The sequence below is a fragment of the Idiotropiscis lumnitzeri genome, chromosome 16 (genome assembly GCF_059441095.1).
Source record: "Idiotropiscis lumnitzeri isolate Australia: NSW breed Sydney's pygmy pipehorse chromosome 16, RoL_Ilum_1.0, whole genome shotgun sequence".
NCBI lineage: Eukaryota > Metazoa > Chordata > Actinopteri > Syngnathiformes > Syngnathidae > Idiotropiscis > Idiotropiscis lumnitzeri.
Window position 1 is genome coordinate 13,533,079 of NC_142406.1, and position 20,549 is coordinate 13,553,627.

The 20,549-nt window shown below is 50.3% G+C and overlaps 1 protein-coding gene across 1 annotated transcript in view; it reads right to left on the reverse strand.

Annotated features, from left to right (window-relative positions):
* Nucleotides 1–36: 36 nt before the first annotated feature.
* Nucleotides 37–20,549, reverse strand: part of LOC148321557 (uncharacterized) — a 41,116-nt gene continuing 20,603 nt past the window's right edge. The window contains exons 5-7 of the mRNA XM_088318303.1: nt 6,386–6,554; nt 5,456–5,589; nt 37–550 (exon numbers count right to left, since the gene is read on the reverse strand). Coding sequence (XP_088174429.1) covers nt 535–550; nt 5,456–5,589; nt 6,386–6,554 — 319 coding nt within the window. The 3' untranslated portion in view covers nt 37–534. The remainder of the gene's footprint in view (nt 551–5,455; nt 5,590–6,385; nt 6,555–20,549) is intronic.

The window sequence follows — 20,549 nt, forward strand, 5'->3', positions numbered from 1 at the left end:
CCACCCACACACAAACTTAGATGAATGAGCTGAAATTACGTGATGTCACAGATGATATAGGCCTGTTTCTGTGGGTGTTAAACCACGTACAGTGGATGCGGGTGGGCGTGACTCCAATGAGCTGCTGTAGGGTGAGGTGGGCCGGGTGATGAGGGAGGTGCCTGTGCCTACGATGGCCAAGCACCCGCAAGGACAAAACGAGCTGGACAGACACACTGAAAGACACGTGCATACGCATTCATGACGCAGCTCACGAGTGACCTGAAATAAAACACAGACACGCACAAAAAGAACAAACCACAAATACACAAGAGATAGACACACAAACACACGACAGATAAAGACAGACATACCGCACAAACATAAAGACAGACAAATGCGTTTCGACACACAAGCATGGAAGTGATTTGTTCTGGAGGCAGTCCCGGCGGGGAAGCCGTGAGCGTAGCGCCGGCTGAAGGCGACGGGCCGATGCTCCCGCAAGAGGTCCTGCAGCACGCCGTCGGCACGCAACTGAGACCAAATGGAGCGCCCTCATCGCAGAGGAACCCTGAGGAGCATCAGAAAAGTATTAAACAACGTTCTTCCAGATTCTTCATACCCAGCTTAAGGGCCATGTTCTAGTACACGTGTTGTCCCCACTAGTAGCCTAAGACAATTCAGCACCTCAAATAAATGCCCACATGGCTTGTAGCCATGCCACATTAGTACAACGAGTGTGCCAGTAAACCTGACAAGTAATCTACTGTGCTGCACTATTAAAACTGCTAAGGCCAACTAATCGACATGTCTTACCCTAGTTGTCTCCTGGACTCAACAAGTAGCACCAAAATGCTCGCTGGATGTTTTGCCTCCTATAGTTGTCCTACTAGTGTGCAAAATATTATAGTAGTGGAATATCTAAAAAGTAAGTTAGTCTACTAGTGATGACCACTGTACGATTAGTGTTCATAAGGCTGACTGCTCTGTGTACCAGTACACTCTTTGTTCTCAATAGTAGATCAACTTTGGCATACTCGTAGTACAACTATGTTACTAGAAAGGCCAAACGTTGGTTCTATCAGGAGATCTCAGGCTACTAGAGTGTGACGTGTCTACTTGCTGAACCAAGTAGTGTTACTAGTGTTGCACAGTAGATTTACAAGTCAGTTAATTGTGCACTGGTATGTCAAAAGTGGCAAAAATACAGGAAAAATAAAACACTAGTATGACATTTCTTCTACTAGTGAAGACAAAGAGCATACGAGTTCACGGAACCTAAGAGAGAAATATACTTCGGCATAATAGACAACTTCATGTTGCTAGTGAGGCAAAACTATTTACTAGTTGACATGCGTGTTATTAGTGCAATTTCAACAATGACAAGAAAAGAAAGTAAATGCAAGTGAGTCAACAGAAAAAAAAAAAAACAATAATGTGAAAGTAAAGTACTAGAAAGCCCGTGTAAACACATATGTAGATTACAATGGTGGGCGGTCAAAGTCTTCTCTGCTGGCCTAACATAATCAAGATATCATGATCAAATTCATGGTAAATGTTTATTATACATATCCTACTTCAGGCTTAGCATGTAAAGTGCTTTGTTACAAAAATGTTATTTTTATAATTCTTCACATTCATGTGATATTATATCTATACCAGTGTCATAACTTTAGGTGAGAGTTTTTATTCAATTAGGATTAAGCTAGCTCGTGTAGCCTCGCAGATTTCATAGTATGCCTTCAAAAGCAACAAAGCGGGCGCTAGCAAAACGCGTTTTAACGGCCCCCACAAATGATAGACAATTGCGATAGCCAATCAGATGACGAGTTGGTTACTGTGCGCATTCTCGCAGGTCTTACGTTGAAGGAGCGAACGCGTTCTGTGATTCGATACTCACTTGTGACATGAAGCGCTATGCGGAAATGGACACCGGATAGTCTTTCCCGCCCGGCGACCGTTCGAAAATATAAAATATATTTTTTGTTCTTTTGATCCACAATGGACGAAGGAGGGAAAAGTGTGGATTCGATTGGGATATATTTGCAAGGCCATTTTGAAGACGGACCTTTCAAAAGAAGTTCTCTCGTGAGATGAGGTGAGTGTAACTGTATTTTATTTCCCAGGCGTCGTGTCATATATGACGGTGTTATAAGGGGTATTTATTCAAGTTTGGCCAAGTAGAACTACACTGAAGGACAGGTCCGCCAAATATCTTTTAAAAAATAATCCCAGACTCCTTTTTTAGATAAACTGTAAAAACCGTGCCACAAAAAAGTCGTGATTTATTTATTATATTTTCATTTTTTAACTGTGTAACTACATGTTGCCAGGCAAATCAACCCCCCCATCACGCACACATTACAGAAATCTTGTTTTTAACCAATCACATTTCTGAGCCGTCAAACAAGAGTTCAGCTTCGACAGTACGTGTTGCCATGTAAATCACCCCCCCATCACGTACACACCAGTGAAACATTTTTCAGTGACGTTGCATTCTGCCGTCTTCTGATTGGTTGGTCAAAGCTACTCGAGCGGCTCTTCGTAACTGTACAGTACGCTGGACACTTGCTTCCAGACTAAACTCGAGAGAACAAATGTCTCATTTGATAGAACCCCCCCAAAAACATTCGTTTCAGAGTAAAAATGAATATTGTGCGGTTAAGTCGGAAAACAGTTTACTTGTGAGCGCAAAAATGTGCTACCTTTGACTGAAACCAAGTCAGCTCAGCTAGCGAAAGACGACGACGACGAACTCGAGAAAAAATGTTTCTCCGGTGAGTACGATGGATTTTATTTATGATTTTGTCCTGTTCTTGGATAAATAACAATTGAAAACCGCTGGTGTCATTATTTTGTATAATATTCAAATGTGTTGAAAGGAAGCCCTCGAAAATGATGATGCTTTTTTCTAAGGGAGTTCAAATAAATTAATGAGAAGTTGTATTTTTCTAGATAAAAAAGTCCTATACATTTCAGAAAATTTCTTTCCGTTAGAAGATAAAAAAATAAAATTCGCGCTCTTTCTCGCTCTCCCGCTCCCCCCCTACACTGTACAGTACGCTGTACACTTGCAAATGTCTCATTTAATGAAAAAAAAACAAAAAAAAAAACATTCGTTTCCGAGTAAAAGTGGATGGTGTGCTAATAAGTCGGAAAACGCTTTACTTTTGAACAACAAAAACTTGCTACCTCCGACTGAAACCAACTCAACTCAGCTAGCAAAACACGTCGACGAACCTTCGAGAAAAAAAATTGCCTCTCGGGTGAGTACGATGGATTTATGAATGTTTTCGTCATGTTCTTGGATAAATAACGATTGGTGACCGTTGTATGGGTATATGTAGTGTTGGATTAATTTGTTGTGATGTAATTTTAATCATTTCTATCTTATTTATACGTGTTGAAAGGAGGCCCTCGGAAATGATGCTTCTTCTCAAAGGAAGTTTAAATTAAATGAATGAGAAGTTGTATTTTTTTATTAAAAAAGTCCTATACATTTCAGAAAATTTCTTTCCGTTAGATTACAAGATTAAATTTCGTCCTCTTTCTCGCTCTCCGTCCCCCTGTACAGTACGTTGTACACCTGCGTCACTGCTGAACATGGGAGAACAACTATCTCATTTGGTAGAAAAAAAACATTCGTTTCGGAGTAAAAATGGATGTTGTGTGGTTAAGTCGGAAAACAGATTAGTTTTAAGCGCAAAAACTTGCTACCCTTGAATGAAACCAACTCAGCTAGCGAAAGACGACGACGACGAACTTTCGAGAAAAAAAATGCCTCCGGTGAGTACGATGGATTTATTCATGTTTTCGTCATGTTCTTGGATAAATGACGATTGGTGACCGCTGTATAGGTATATGTAGTTTTGGATTAATTTGATGTGGTGTCATTTTAATTATTATTTTGTATATTATTTATACGTGTTGGAAGGAGGCCCTCGAAAATGATGATGCTTCTTCTCAAAGAAGTTAAAATAAATGAATGCGAAGTTGTATTTTTCTAGATAAAAAAGTAATTTCTTTCCGTTAAATTACAAGATTAAATTCGTGCTCTTTCTCACTCTCTCCCTCGCCCCCTGTCCCTCCTTCTCTCCCCTGCACTCTCTCTCACGCATGCTCTCTCAACAAAACAAGTTTGATATTTTTAATAAAAGATTTTTTGTATGAAAAAAAAAACTTAAATATTTTATTTCGAGAATATGAATACTTTTCCCCCGAAAATAAAGCCACACTTTCATGCAAAAGAGAAGTGATCCAACTCAGAAAAGAAATCAGATAAATCAGTACCCTTACTGCCCAATCAGGTTGAAAAGAATTATCTGTATGCAGATACCTTCAACTTTACTGATGACATGTCTGAGCTGAAATATTTAGAGCCTTAAAATAGTTGAGGACCGACAATCAAGGGTGGGTAGAGTAGCCCACATTTTTTCTCAAGAATAAGTACTGTTACGTCAGTATAATAGAACTAAAGTGGAAATAAAAAGTAGTCATCCAAATAGTTACTTGAGTAAAAATAAAAATGTACTTGTTGAAAGAAACTGCTCAAGTACTGAGTTAGTTTAGCAACGGCTGATCTATTTTTGTATATTTTTAAACAACCATTCAATGAGACAAAAATAAAAGTAATTATCTTGAGGCCAATTAAAGTCCATCCAATCAATAGAATAAATTCAATTCATTAATTTTTTTTTTAAAATAACCTTAAGATAAATTCAAGTACTTAAATAATAGAAAAATAATGGTATAAATAAAATACTGACTACCAGTTCAGGGTGTAACCCGCCTCCTGTCTGAAGATGGCTGGGATAGGCTCCAGTAGCCCGACCACCCCCTTCCCCCACCCTTGTAAGGAGAAGAGGTACAGCTAAAGGATGAATAAATAAAATAGCAAAAATTACAAGCCCCATTTTTTTTTTTTTTTTAAACAAATGTAATTTGAAAGACAAACGTTTGCCTATCCACAGGGGGAAAAAGACAAAACTAATTTAGGAATCTCTCTCCCCCTCTCTCTCTCTCCCCCACTCCCACTCTCTCCCCCTATCCCCCCCCCCTCTTTAAAGACGCTCATGGCAGCCTGTGCGTGCTAAATACAGCTAGATTTTTGGCACAACATTCCCTGTCATAAATGAATAATATTTTTTTTGGGTGCTCGTTGATCTCCGTTTTGCTGCTATTAAAGGGATATTTACCACGTAGTCAGTAATTGTGCATAGGCAGTTTGTTTCCAGGACAGATCTGAGACATTATCTCTGGCTAACATGGCGTGCGAATGGATTCTTTTATTTCGGCGATTTAAGTAACAAGTTAAATGTAGCCTAATGTAGCGGAGTTAGAGTACAGTTTCTTCTTCAGAAATCTACTCAATTAAGTGTAAATAGTATAGTGACTCAAAATTATTCCTAGAAGTACAAAATTTACCATAACTTACTCAAGTAAATGTCATGGAGTAAATGTACTTGTTACTACGCACCTCTGCCTACAATTGAACTGTATGAAGGTCTTTTTAATTGAGCTCATAGCAGTACGGCAAGTGGTGATGTTCCTCCACCATGTTGCTGTTGGTGTTAAACTTGTACAGCATGCTTGGCCTGCCTCCTTGGACCCCTTCACAACACAAACACACACAAAGTGATAGTCACATGACCATATTGTGAGCCCACTATTGCACAGGAGGACGTGCAAGTAAGACAAGCACACTATAAAATTTTACTATTAATGTGTAAATCTTCACAAGAAGTACCTATAGCGTGTGGTTGTTATTCTCTTATGCTAAATTGTCCTCCAAGTGTGCATAAATGCCATGCAGTTGTAAAAGGCACAAGTGGCATAATGTTACTAGTGAGAATTCTTCTAGTGCACCCCGGTGGAAAAATACATTTTGAGAGTTTCTGACCCGAGTCAAGTGACAGCAGAAACTGTTGACGGAGACCCAATCAGCATGCCACATGCTTCCCGCAACAGAAACATTGTGTACTAGTCGACCAGAAGTTTGTAGCGCAAGTAAGCGCAGGCTTCTTTGATCTTTTCTGCTTGACTTCAAGCCTGATGACTTTCCAGCTTCTGAACAAATGCGCCCTTTCTGCCAGAAAGTGTCATGAAATTTTCATTTTTTAAACTGATTAAGGGCCAGGTCATGCAATAAAAGACTAAAAATTTAAATGTGTGTCTCAAAATAAAACCAATATTGTTCTTATTAATAGGATTAATTTTCCAATTTTTTGAGAAAATAAATAAATAAAATAAATATATGTTAATAAATTGACAGCATTTGTAAAATTATTTATTTTACTTATATGTTGGTGTTAATAAACAAATAAACCAATTGTTTTAAGAGGATAAATATGTAAAATGCCCAAGAAATACCAAGCACTTTTGACGTGTTGTAGCTCATTTTTCTCACCTTCTGTGCCTCCCTCTTCTCAGCTTGCTGGCTCGGATGGTAAAAACAGCTGAAGTTAAAAACGATGACGGGTACGGGCAGGGCAGCGAACACATGGAACCCACGATCATGCCCACACATGGAACCCATGATCATGCCCATGATGGTTTTTGGAACCATGTCGAGGTACCTGAAGAACAGGACATACTTCATCAGGTCAGACAATCATTTTATTCTTATTGAATGGGGGGCTGGGCGATAAACCAAAAATTTACCGTTACCGAAATTTATTACAATGACCAACATCATTTTGCACATGTCGGTAAATTCGGTGTTTAAAAAAGAAAAAAAAAGAAAAGTCTTTTCTGTCTGCGGCTATATTCATGCCCCTTTAAGACAGCTACAGCGGCTGTAGTCACGTGACTCCACCCATCTGAACAAGAAAAAAAAAACAGACGACTGCGCACCAGAGTACTCGAGACGGCACATTTTCCAGAGGATGCACACTTGTTTATTTGACTTGCATTGACGTTTCTTTCATTTTTATTTCGCATTTTTTATTTGGCATTATTCATATTGTTTACAAGAGACCACACAAATCTAGGGCTTTGCACATAGCATTACAGCATCTTGGCGCAATCTATTTTGCAGAAAAAGATTTTACGAGAGCTGCCCTTTCTATCCTGTTCTTTGTGACATTGTTCAAATCATGCAAAGCAAGCTATGGTTATACAAATGATTTTTGTACTTTTATTTTTCATTGAAAGTAATGTGTACCAGTTGGATGCATTTGCTGCATTTATTTAGATTTTGGTCCACGGGGGGAATTTATTGTGCATTTATCGTTATTGAGGTAAAATTGCTCAATTTATCGCAATATTGACTTGAGGTCATATCGCCCAGCCCTAGGGGGGGGGTGTGGGGGGGCATTTGCATTTGCTTCCATTTGCTTCTGCACCCACACGGAGGAGCAAAAAATTTGTTTCGTATTCTCCATTGCACCACTCTCATTCTGCTGCCTGAATTTATGTTTAAGCTATGCTTTTATTGAATCTGATTGAATAATACACCAACAACATCCACTCCACTATGAGACTTTGAAAGACTCATATACTGTAATCATGATATTCATAAGACGCACATAAACCACTGGAAAATGGACTTGGGATGTCTGAAGAACATGCGCCGCTGGAACATGGACTTTGGATGGCCAAAAGACGTGCTTTGCCAGAACATGGATAAGGGATGGCCGCTGGAAAATGGAATTCTGTCATCTTTAGGACTTTCGTCGTTGCAACGGGGACTTTGGACGGCTGCGGGACTTTGGACGGCTGCGGGACTTCTGCCGCGGGAATAGAAACTGGGGATAGTTCCGCAACCTGCACGCGTGGAACATGGACTTGGGATGGCTGCAAGATGTGAGCTCCTTTAAAATGGACTTGGGATGGCCACAGGATGTGCGCTGCCGGGACGGGATAAGGTAAGTGCTTGTATGATATTGTATTGTATTGTTGTTGGAACGTGGACTTGGGACGGTTGCGGGACTTCTACCGGTGGAATAGAAACTGGGGATAGTTGCGCGATATGCACCTGTGGAACATGGACTTGGGATGGCCACAGGATGTGCGCTGCCGGGGCGGGGGATAAGGTAAGTGCTTGTATAATATTGTATTATTGTTGGAACGTGGACTTGGGATAGCTGCAGCGCTTGCACAGCTGGAACAGGGATTTTGGATGGTGATACACCGCTGGAAGAGCAACTCTGGATGTTGGCCTAAAATGCAATGCTGGATCCTGGACTTAAGACTTTTGTCAATAGAACTTGGGCTTGGAATGGTTGCAGGACTTGTGCCGCTGGAACAGAAACTGGGAATAGTTGCGCAACATGCACCAGTGGAACATGGAATTGGGACAGCTGTCGTCGGTGGGACTGTGACTTGGGATGCCCTCAGCAGAAGTAGAGCTCCACCACAAACTTGGAACGCATGTAAGATGTGTGGTGAAGGACTGTGAACAAGAAGAGGCCATTGCTGCAGAGGAGTCACATCAGGGACCTCAGAAGGCTGCAGCTGCAGTGGATTCTGACTGAGCACTTGAGATGGCTGGATTTGCAGACGAACCGGATCAGGGACTTGAGACGGCCGATGCTGCAGAGTTGCCGGATCGTGTACCGGAGATGGCTGTTGCTGCAGGACAGCCAGATCAGGGGTTTGAGATGGCCGCACTATAGCAGAGCCTGATCAGGGACTAGAGATGGCCGCGGCTGTCGATTCGCCTGATCAGGGACTTGGGACGGCCATTGCAGCAGAGCAGCTTGAAGAGGGACCTGAGATGGCCACAGCTGAAGAGTCCCAGCGCCAAGGACTGTAGATGGCCACAGCTGAAGAGGAACCGCAATCAAGACTTGACAAAGTCAGTGGATCTGTGCCGCTGTGACACGGACTTGAGACGGTCGCAGGATGTGCGCCGCTGGAAAATGGACAAGAGACGACCACAGGATGTGCGCCGCTGGGACATGGACTCGGGACAGCTGAATGGACTGCATGGTCTCAGGATGACTGCAGGATGCGTGACCGTGGAACATGGACTTGGGACGGCTGTCGTCGGTGGGACTGGGACTTGGGATGCCCTCAGCAGAAGTGGAGCTCCATCACAAACTTGGAACGCATGTAAGATGTGTGGTGAAGGACGGTGAACAAGAAGAGGTCATTGCTGCAGAGGAGTCACATCAGGGACCTCAGAAGGCTGCAGCTGCAGTGGATTCTGACTGAGCACTTGAGATGGCTGGATTTGCAGACGAACCGGATCAGGGACTTGAGACGGCCGATGCTGCGGAGTTGCCGGATCGTGCACCGGAGATGGCTGTTGCTGCAGGACAGCCAGATCAGGGGTTTGAGCTGGCCGCACTATAGCAGAGCCTGATCAGGGACTAGAGATGGCCGCGGCTGTCGATTCGCCTGATCAGGGACTTGGGACGGCCATTGCAGCAGAGCAGCTTGAAGAGGGACCTGAGATGGCCACAGCTGAAGAGTCCCAGCGCCAAGGACTGTAGATGGCCACAGCTGAAGAGGAACCGCAATCAAGACTTGACAAAGTCAGTGGATCTGTGCCGCTGTGACACGGACTTGGGACGGTCGCAGGATGTGCGCCGCTGGAAAATGGACAAGAGACGACCACAGGATGTGCGCCGCTGGGACATGGACTCGGGACAGCTGAATGGACTGCATGGTCTCAGGATGACTGCAGGATGCGTGACCCTGGAACATGGACTTGGGACGGCTGTCGTCGGTGGGACTGGGACTTGGGATGCCCTCAGCAGAAGTGGAGCTCCACCACAAACTTGGAACGCTTGTAAGATGTGTGGTGAAGGACTGTGAACAAGAAGAGGCCATTGCTGCAGAGGAGTCACATCAGGGACCTCAGAAGGCTGCAGCTGCAGTGGATTCTGACTGAGCACTTGAGATGGCTGGATTTGCAGACGAACCGGATCAGGGACTTGAGACGGCCGATGCTGCGGAGTTGCCGGATCGTGCACCGGAGATGGCTGTTGCTGCAGGACAGCCAGATCAGGGGTTTGAGATGGCCGCACTGTAGCAGAGCCTGATCAGGGACTTGAGATGGCCGCGGCTGTCGATTCGCCTGATCAGGGACATGGGACGGCCATTGCAGCAGAGCAGCTTGAAGAGGGACTTGAGATGGCCGCTGCTGAAGAGTCCCAGCGCCAAGGACTGCAGATGGCCACAGCTAAAGGGGAACCGCAATCAAGACTTGACAAAGCCAGTGGATCTGTGCCGCTGTGACACGGACTTGGGACGGTCGCAGGATGTGCGCCGCTGGATATTGGACAAGATACGACCACAGGACGTGCGCCGCTGGGACATGGACTCGGGACGGCTGAATGGACTGCATGGACTCAGGATGACTGCCGGACGTGTGACCCTGGAACATGGACCTGGGACGGCTGTCGTCGGTGGGACTGTGACTTGGGATGCCCTCAGCAGAAGTGGAGCTCCACCACAAACTTGGAACGCATGTAAGATGTGTGGTGAAGGATTGTGAACAAGAAGAGGCCATCGCTGAGGAGGAGCCACATCAGGGACCTCAGAAGGCTGCAGCTGCAGTGGATTCTGACTGAGCACTTGAGATGGCTGGATTTGCAGACGAACCGGATCAGGGACTTGAGACGGCCGATGCTGCAGAGTTGCCGGATCGTGCACCGGAGATGGCTGTTGCTGCAGGACAGCCAGATCAGGGGTTTGAGATGGCCGCACTGTAGCAGAGCCTGATCAGGGACTTGAGATGGCCGCGGCTGTCGATTCGCCTGATTAGGGACTTGGGACGGCCATTGCAGCAGAGCAGCTGGAGGAGGGACTTGAGATGGCCGCAGCTGAAGAGTCCCAGCACCAAGGACTGTAGATGGCCACAGCTGAAGAGGAACCGCAATCAAGACTTGACAAAGCCAGTGGATCTGTGCCGCTGTGACGCGGACTTGGGACGGTCGCAGGACGTGCGCCACTGGGAAATGGACTCGGGACAGCTGAATGGACTGCATGGACTCAGAATGACTGCCGGACGTGTGACCCTGGAACATGGACCTGGGACAGCTGTCGTCGGTGGGACTGGGACTTGGGATGCCCTCAGCAGAAGTGGAGGTCCACCACAAACTTGGAACGCATGTAAGATGTGTGGTGAAGGACTGTGAACAAGAAGAGGCCATTGCTGCAGAGGAGTCACATCAGGGACCTCAGAAGGCTGCAGCTGCAGTGGATTCTGACTGAGCACTTGAGATGGCTGGATTTGCAGACGAACCGGATCAGGGACTTGAGACGGCCGATGCTGCAGAGTTGCCGGATCGTACACCGGAGATGGCTGTTGCTGCAGGATAGCCAGATCAGGGGTTTGAGATGGCCGCACTGTAGCAGAGCCTGATCTTGGACTTGAGATGGCCGCGGCTGTCGATCTGCCTGATCAGGCACTTGGGACGGCCATTGCAGCAGAGCAGCTGGAAGAGGGACTTGAGATGGCCACAGCTGAAGAGTCCCAGCGCCAAGGACTGTAGATGGCCACAGCTGAAGAGGAACCGCATCCGAGACTTGACACAGCCACTGGATCTGTGCCGCTGTGACGCGGACTCGGGACGGCTGAAGGACCTGCTCCGCTGGAGCATGACTTTGGGATTGCGGAAAGACGTGCGCCGCTGGAACATGGCCTTGGGATGGCCGACGGATGTGCAACGCTGGAACATGAACTGGATACGGTTTTCGGACTGTCGTCGTTGAAACGTGGATATGGGACGGCTGCAGCACTTGCATCACTGACAAAGGGATTATGGATGGCTGCTGAATGAATGCTGCTGGAAGAACGACTTGGGATTGTTGCTCTAAATGCAACACTGGAACCTGGACTCAAGACGTCTTTAGGACTTTCGTCGGTGAATCTTGAACTTGGAATGGTTGCAGGACATGTGCCGTTGGAACAGAAACTGGGGATAGTTGAACAACATGCACCACTGGAACATGGACTCAGGATGACTGCAGGATGCGTGACCCTGGAACATGGACCTGGGACGGCTGTCGTCGGTGGGACTGTGACTTGGGATGCCCTCAGCAGAAGTGGAGCTCCACCACAAACTTGGAACGCATGTAAGATGTGTGGTGAAGGACTGTGAACAAGAAGAGGCCATCGCTGCAGGGGAGTCACATCAGGGACCTCAGCAGCTGCAGTGGATTCTGACTGAGCACTTGAGATGGCTGGATTTGCAGACGAACCGGATCAGGGACTTGAGACGGCCGATGCTGCAGAGTTGCCGGATCGTGCACCGGAGATGGCTGTTGCTGCAGGATAGCCAGATCAGGGGTTTGAGATGGCCGCACTGTAGCAGAGCCTGATCTTGGACTTGAGATGGCCGCGGCTGTCGATTCGCCTGATCAGGGACTTGGGACGGCCATTGCAGCAGAGCAGCTTGAAGAGGGACTTGAAAAGGCCACAGCTGAAGAGTCCCAGTGCCAAGGACTGTAGATGGCCGCAGCTGAAGAGGAACCGCATCCGAGACATGACACAGCCACTGGATCTGTGCCGCTGTGACGCGGACTTGGGACGGTCGCAGGATGTGCACCGCTGGAAATTGGACAAGGGACGACCACAGGACGTGCGCCGCTGGGACATGGACTCGGGACGGCTGAATGGACTGCATGGACTCAGAATGACTGCCGGACGTGTGACCCTGGAACATGGACCTGGGACAGCTGTCGTCGGTGGGACTGGGACTTGGGATGCCCTCAGCAGAAGTGGAGGTCCAACACAAACTTGGAACGCATGTAAGATGTGTGGTGAAGGACTGTGAACAAGAAGAGGCCATTGCTGCAGAGGAGTCACATCAGGGACCTCAGAAGGCTGCAGCTGCAGTGGATTCTGACTGAGCACTTGAGATGGCTGGATTTGCAGACGAACCGGATCAGGGACTTGAGACGGCCGATGCTGCGGAGTTGCCGGATCGTGCACCGGAGATGGCTGTTGCTGCAGGATAGCCAGATCAGGGGTTTGAGATGGCCGCACTGTAGCAGAGCCTGATCTTGGACTTGAGATGGCCGCGGCTGTCGATTCGCCTGATCAGGGACTTGGGACGGCCATTGCAGCAGAGCAGCTTGAAGAGGGACTTGAGATGGCCACAGCTGAAGAGTCCCAGCGCCAAGGACTGAAGATGGCCACAGCTGAAGAGGAACCGCATCCGAGACTTGACACAGCCACTATATCTGTGCCGCTGTGACGCGGACTTGGGACGGTCGCAGGATGTGCACCGCTGGAAATTGGACAAGGGACGACCACAGGACGTGCGCCGCTGAGACATGGACTCGGGACGGCTGAAGGACCTGCTCCGCTGGAGCATGACTTTGGGATGGCCGACGGATGTGCAACGCTGGAACATGAACTGGATACGGTTTTCGGACTGTCGTCGTTGACACGTGGATATGGGACGGCTGCAGCACTTGCATCACTGACAAAGGGATTATGGATGGCTGCTGAATGAATGCTGCTGGAAGAACGACTTGGGATTGTTGCTCTAAATGCAACACTGGAACCTGGACTCAAGACGTCTTTAGGACTTTCGTCGGTGGATCTTGAACTTGGAATGGTTGCAGGACATGTGCCGTTGGAACAGAAACTGGGGATAGTTGAACAACATGCACCACTGGAACATGGACTCAGGATGACTGCAGGATGCGTGACCCTGGAACATGGACCTGGGACGGCTGTCGTCGGTGGGACTGTGACTTGGGATGCCCTCAGCAGAAGTGGAGCTCCACCACAAACTTGGAACGCATGTAAGATGTGTGGTGAAGGACTGTGAACAAGAAGAGGCCATCGCTGCAGGGGAGTCACATCAGGGACCTCAGACGGCTGCAGCTGCAGTGGATTCTGACTGAGCACTTGAGATGGCTGGATTTGCAGACGAACCGGATCAGGGACTTGAGACGGCCGATGCTGCAGAGTTGCCGGATCGTGCACCGGAGATGGCTGTTGCTGCAGGACAGCCAGATCAGGGGTTTGAGATGGCCGCACTGTAGCAGAGCCTGATCAGGGACTTGAGATGGCCGCGGCTGTCGATTCGCCTGATCAGGGACTTGGGACGGCCATTGCAGCAGAGCAGCTTGAAGAGGGACTTGAGAAGGCCACAGCTGATGAGTCCCAGTGCCAAGGACTGTAGATGGCCACAGCTGAAGAGGAACCGCAATCATGACTTGACCAAGCCAGTGGATCTGTGCCTCTGTGACACGGACTTGGGACGGGCGCAGGATGTGCGCCGCTGGAAATTGGACAAGAGACGACCACAGGACGTGCGCCGCGGGGACATGGACTCGGGACGGCTGAATGGACTGCATGGACTCAGGATGACTGCAGGATGTGTGACCCTGCAACATGGACTTGGGACAGCTGTCGTCGGTGGGACAGGGACTTGGGATGCCCTCAGCAGAAATGGAGCTTCACCACAAGCTTGGAATGCATGTAAGAAGTGTGTTGAAGGACTGTGAACAAGAAGTGGCCATCGCTGCAGAGGAGTCACATCAGGGACCTCAGACGGCTGCAGCTGCAGTGGATTCTGACTGAGCACTTGAGATGGCTGGATTTGCAGACGAACCGGATCAGGGACTTGAGACGGCCGATGCTGCAGAGTTGCCGGATCGTGCACCGGAGATGGCTGTTGCTGCAGGACAGCCAGATCAGGGGTTTGAGATGGCCGCACTGTAGCAGAGCCTGATCAGGGACTTGAGATGGCCGCGGCTGTCGATTCGCCTGATCAGGGACTTGGGACGGCCATTGCAGCAGAGCAGCTTTAAGAGGGACTTGAGATGGCCGCTGCTGAAGAGTCCCAGCGCCAAGGACTGTAGATGGCCACAGCTAAAGAGGAACCGCAATCATGACTTGACAAAGCCAGTGGATCTGTGCCGCTGTGACACGGACTTCGGACGGTCGCAGGATGTGTGCCACTGGAAACTGGACAAGAGACGACCACAGGACGTGCGCCGTTGGGACATGGACTCGGGACGGCTGAATGGACTGCATGGACTCAGGATGACTGCCGGACGTGTGACCCTGGAACATGGACCTGGGACGGCTGTCGTCGGTGGGACTGTGACTTGGGATGCCCTCAGCAGAAGTGGAGCTCCACCACAAACTTGGAACGCATGTAAGATGTGTGGTGAAGGACTGTGAACAAGAAGAGGCCATCGCTGCAGGGGAGTCACATCAGGGACCTCAGCAGCTGCAGCCTTCTGAGGTCCCTGATGTGACTCCTCTACAGCGATGGCCTCTTCTTGTTCACAGTCCTTCACCACACATCTTACATGCGTTCCAAGTTTGTGGTGGAGCTCCACTTCTGCTGAGGGCATCCCAAGTCCCAGTCCCACAGACGACAGCCGTCCTAAGTCCATGTTCCAGGGTCACGCATCCTGCAGTCATCCTGAGTCCATGCAGTCCATTCAGCCGTCCCGAGTCCATGTCCCAGCAGCGCACGTCCTGTGGTCGTCTCTTGTCCAATTTCCAGCGGCGCACATCCTGCGACCGTCCCAAGTCCGTGTCACAGCGGCACAGATCCACTGGCTTTGTCAAGTCTTGATTGCGGTTCCTCTTCAGCTGTGGCCATCTACTGTCCTTGGCGCTGGGACTCTTCAGCAGCGGCCATCTCAAGTCCCTCTTCAAGCTGCTCTGCTGCAATGGCCATCCCAAGTCCCTGATCAGGCGAATCGAGAGCCGCGGCCATCTCAAGTCCCTGATCAGGCTCTGCTACAGTGCGGCCATCTCAAACCCCTGATCTGGCTGTCCTGCAGCAACAGCCGGTTCAGGGGTTTGAGATGGCCGCGCTGTAGCAGAGCCTGATCAGGGACTTGGAACGGCCATTGCAGCAGAGCAGCTGGAAGAGGGACTTGAGATGGCCGCAACTGAAGAGTCCCAGCGCCAAGGACTGTAGATGGCCACAGCTGAAGAGGAACCGCAATCAAGACTTGACAAAGTCAGTGGAACTGTGCTGCTGTGACACGGACTTGGGACGGTCGCAGAACGTGCGCCGCTGGGACATGGACTCCGGACAGCTGATGACTGCAGGATGCGTGACCCTGGAACATGTACTTGGGACGGCTGTCGTCGGTGGGACTAGGACTTGGGATGCCCTCAGCAGAAGTGGAGCTCCACCACAAACTTGGAACGCATGTAAGATGTGTGGTGAAGGACTGTGAACAAGAAGAGGCCATTGCTGCAGAGGAGTCACATCAGGGACCTCAGAAGGCTGCAGCTGGAGTGGATTCTGACTGAGCACTTGAGATGGCTGGATTTGCAGACGAACCGGATCAGGGACTTGAGACGGCCGATGCTGCAGAGTTGCCGGATCGTGCACCGGAGATGGCTGTTGCTGCAGGATAGCCAGATCAGGGGTTTGAGATGGCCGCACTGTAGCAGAGCCTGATCTTGGACTTGAGATGGCCGCGGCTGTCGATTCGCCTGATCAGGGACTTGGGACGGCCATTGCAGCAGAGCAGCTTGAAGAGGGACTTGAGATGGCCACAGCTGAAGAGTCCCAGCGCCAAGGACTGTAGATGGCCACAGCTGAAGAGGAACCGCAATCAAGACTTGACAAAGCCAGTGGATCTGTGCCGCTGTGACACGGACTTGGGACGGTCGCAGGATGTGCGCCGCTGGAAATTGGACAAGAGACGGTCGCAGGACGTGCGCCGCTGGGACATGGACTCGGGACAGCTGAATGGACTGCATGGACTCAGGATGACTGCAGGATGCGTGACCCTGGAACATGGACTTGGGACGGCTGTCGTCGGTGGTACTGGGACTTGGGATGCCCTCAGCAGAAGTGGAGCTCCACCACAAACTTGGAACGCATGGAAGATGTGTGGTGAAGGACTGTGAACAAGAAGAGGCCATTGCTGCAGAGGAGTCACATCAGGGACCTCAGAAGGCTGCAGCTGCAGTGGATTCTGACTGAGCACTTGAGATGGCTGGATTTGCAGACGAACCGGATCAGGGACTTGAGACGGCTGATGCTGCAGAGTTGCCGGATCGTGCACCGGAGATGGCTGTTGCTGCAGGATAGCCAGATCAGGGGTTTGAGATGGCCGCACTGTAGCAGAGCCTGATCTTGGACTTGAGATGGCCGCGGCTGTCGATTCGCCTGATCAGGGACTTGGGACGGCCATTGCAGCAGAGCAGCTTGAAGAGGGACTTGAGATGGCCACAGCTGAAGAGTCCCAGCGCCAAGGACTGTAGATGGCCACAGCTGAAGAGGAACCGCAATCAAGACTTGACAAAGTCAGTGGATCTGTGCCGCTGTGACACGGACTTGGGACGGTCGCAGGATGTGCGCCGCTGGAAAATGGACAAGAGACGACCACAGGACGTGCGCCGCTGGGACATGGACTCGGGACAGCTGAATGGACTGCATGGACTCAGGATGACTGCAGGATGCGTGACCCTGGAACATGGACTTGGGACGGCTGTCGTCTGTGGGACTGGGACTTGGGATGCCCTCAGCAGAAGTGGAGCTCCACCACAAACTTGGAACTCATGTAAGATGTGTGGTGAAGGACTGTGAACAAGAAGAGGTCATTGCTGCAGAGGAGTCACATCAGGGACCTCAGAAGGCTGCAGCTGCAGTGGATTCTGACTGAGCACTTGAGATGGCTGGATTTGCAGACGAACCGGATCAGGGACTTGAGACGGCCGATGCTGCAGAGTTGCCGGATCGTGCACCGGAGATGGCTGTTGCTGCAGGATAGCCAGATCAGGGGTTTGAGATGGCCGCACTGTAGCAGAGCCTGATCTTGGACTTGAGATGGCCGCGGCTGTCGATTCGCCTGATCAGGGACTTGGGATGGCCATTGCAGCAGAGCAGCTTGAAGAGGGACTTGAGAAGGCCACAGCTGAAGAGTCCCAGTGCCAAGGACTGTAGATGGCCACAGCTGAAGAGGAACCGCATCCGAGACATGACACAGCCACTGGATCTGTGCCGCTGTGACGCGGACTTGGGACGGTCGCAGGATGTGCACCGCTGGAAATTGGACAAGGGACGACCACAGGACGTGCGCCGCTGGGACATGGACTCGGGACGGCTGAATGGACTGCATGGACTCAGAATGACTGCCGGACGTGTGACCCTGGAACATGGACCTGGGACAGCTGTCGTCGGTGGGACTGGGACTTGGGATGCCCTCAGCAGAAGTGGAGGTCCAACACAAACTTGGAACGCATGTAAGATGTGTGGTGAAGGACTGTGAACAAGAAGAGGCCATTGCTGCAGAGGAGTCACATCAGGGACCTCAGAAGGCTGCAGCTGCAGTGGATTCTGACTGAGCACTTGAGATGGCTGGATTTGCAGACGAACCGGATCAGGGACTTGAGACGGCCGATGCTGCGGAGTTGCCGGATCGTGCACCGGAGATGGCTGTTGCTGCAGGATAGCCAGATCAGGGGTTTGAGATGGCCGCACTGTAGCAGAGCCTGATCTTGGACTTGAGATGGCCGCGGCTGTCGATTCGCCTGATCAGGGACTTGGGACGGCCATTGCAGCAGAGCAGCTTGAAGAGGGACTTGAGATGGCCACAGCTGAAGAGTCCCAGCGCCAAGGACTGAAGATGGCCACAGCTGAAGAGGAACCGCATCCGAGACTTGACACAGCCACTATATCTGTGCCGCTGTGACGCGGACTTGGGACGGTCGCAGGATGTGCACCGCTGGAAATTGGACAAGGGACGACCACAGGACGTGCGCCGCTGAGACATGGACTCGGGACGGCTGAAGGACCTGCTCTGCTGGAGCATGACTTTGGGATTGCGGAAAGACGTGCGCCGCTGGAACATGGCCTTGGGATGGCCGACGGATGTGCAACGCTGGAACATGAACTGGATACGGTTTTCGGACTGTCGTCGTTGACACGTGGATATGGGACGGCTGCAGCACTTGCATCACTGACAAAGGGATTATGGATGGCTGCTGAATGAATGCTGCTGGAAGAACGACTTGGGATTGTTGCTCTAAATGCAACACTGGAACCTGGACTCAAGACGTCTTTAGGACTTTCGTCGGTGGATCTTGAACTTGGAATGGTTGCAGGACATGTGCCGTTGGAACAGAAACTGGGGATAGTTGAACAACATGCACCACTGGAACATGGACTCAGGATGACTGCAGGATGCGTGACCCTGGAACATGGACCTGGGACGGCTGTCGTCGGTGGGACTGTGACTTGGGATGCCCTCAGCAGAAGTGGAGCTCCACCACAAACTTGGAACGCATGTAAGATGTGTGGTGAAGGACTGTGAACAAGAAGAGGCCATCGCTGCAGGGGAGTCACATCAGGGACCTCAGACGGCTGCAGCTGCAGTGGATTCTGACTGAGCACTTGAGATGGCTGGATTTGCAGACGAACCGGATCAGGGACTTGAGACGGCCGATGCTGCAGAGTTGCCGGATCGTGCACCGGAGATGGCTGTTGCTGCAGGACAGCCAGATCAGGGGTTTGAGATGGCCGCACTGTAGCAGAGCCTGATCAGGGACTTGAGATGGCCGCGGCTGTCGATTCGCCTGATCAGGGACTTGGGATGGCCATTGCAGCAGAGCAGCTTGAAGAGGGACTTGAGAAGGCCACAGCTGAAGAGTCCCAGTGCCAAGGACTGTAGATGGCCACAGCTGAAGAGGAACCGCATCCGAGACATGACACAGCCACTGGATCTGTGCCGCTGTGACGCGGACTTGGGACGGTCGCAGGATGTGCACCGCTGGAAATTGGACAAGGGACGACCACAGGACGTGCCCCGCTGGGACATGGACTCGGGACGGCTGAATGGACTGCATGGACTCAGAATGACTGCCGGACGTGTGACCCTGGAACATGGACCTGGGACAGCTGTCGTCGGTGGGACTGGGACTTGGGATGCCCTCAGCAGAAGTGGAGGTCCAACACAAACTTGGAACGCATGTAAGATGTGTGGTGAAGGACTGTGAACAAGAAGAGGCCATTGCTGCAGAGGAGTCACATCAGGGACCTCAGAAGGCTGCAGCTGCAGTGGATTCTGACTGAGCACTTGAGATGGCTGGATTTGCAGACGAACCGGATCAGGGACTTGAGACGGCCGATGCTGCGGAGTTGCCGGATCGTGCACCGGAGATGGCTGTTGCTGCAGGATAGCCAGATCAGGGGTTTGAGATGGCCGCACTGTAGCAGAGCCTGATCTTGGACTTGAGATGGCCGCGGCTGTCGATTCGCCTGATCAGGGACTTGGGACGGCCATTGCAGCAGAGCAGCTTGAAGAGGGACTTGAGATGGCCACAGCTGAAGAGTCCCAGCGCCAAGGACTGAAGATGGCCACAGCTGAAGAGGAACCGCATCCGAGACTTGACACAGCCACTATATCTGTGCCGCTGTGACGCGGACTTGGGACGGTCGCAGGATGTGCACCGCTGGAAATTGGACAAGGGACGACCACAGGACGTGCGCCGCTGAGACATGGACTCGGGACGGCTGAAGGACCTGCTCCGCTGGAGCATGACTTTGGGATTGCGGAAAGACGTGCGCCGCTGGAACATGGCCTTGGGATGGCCGACGGATGTGCAACGCTGGAACATGAACTGGATACGGTTTTCGGACTGTCGTCGTTGACACGTGGATATGGGACGGCTGCAGCAC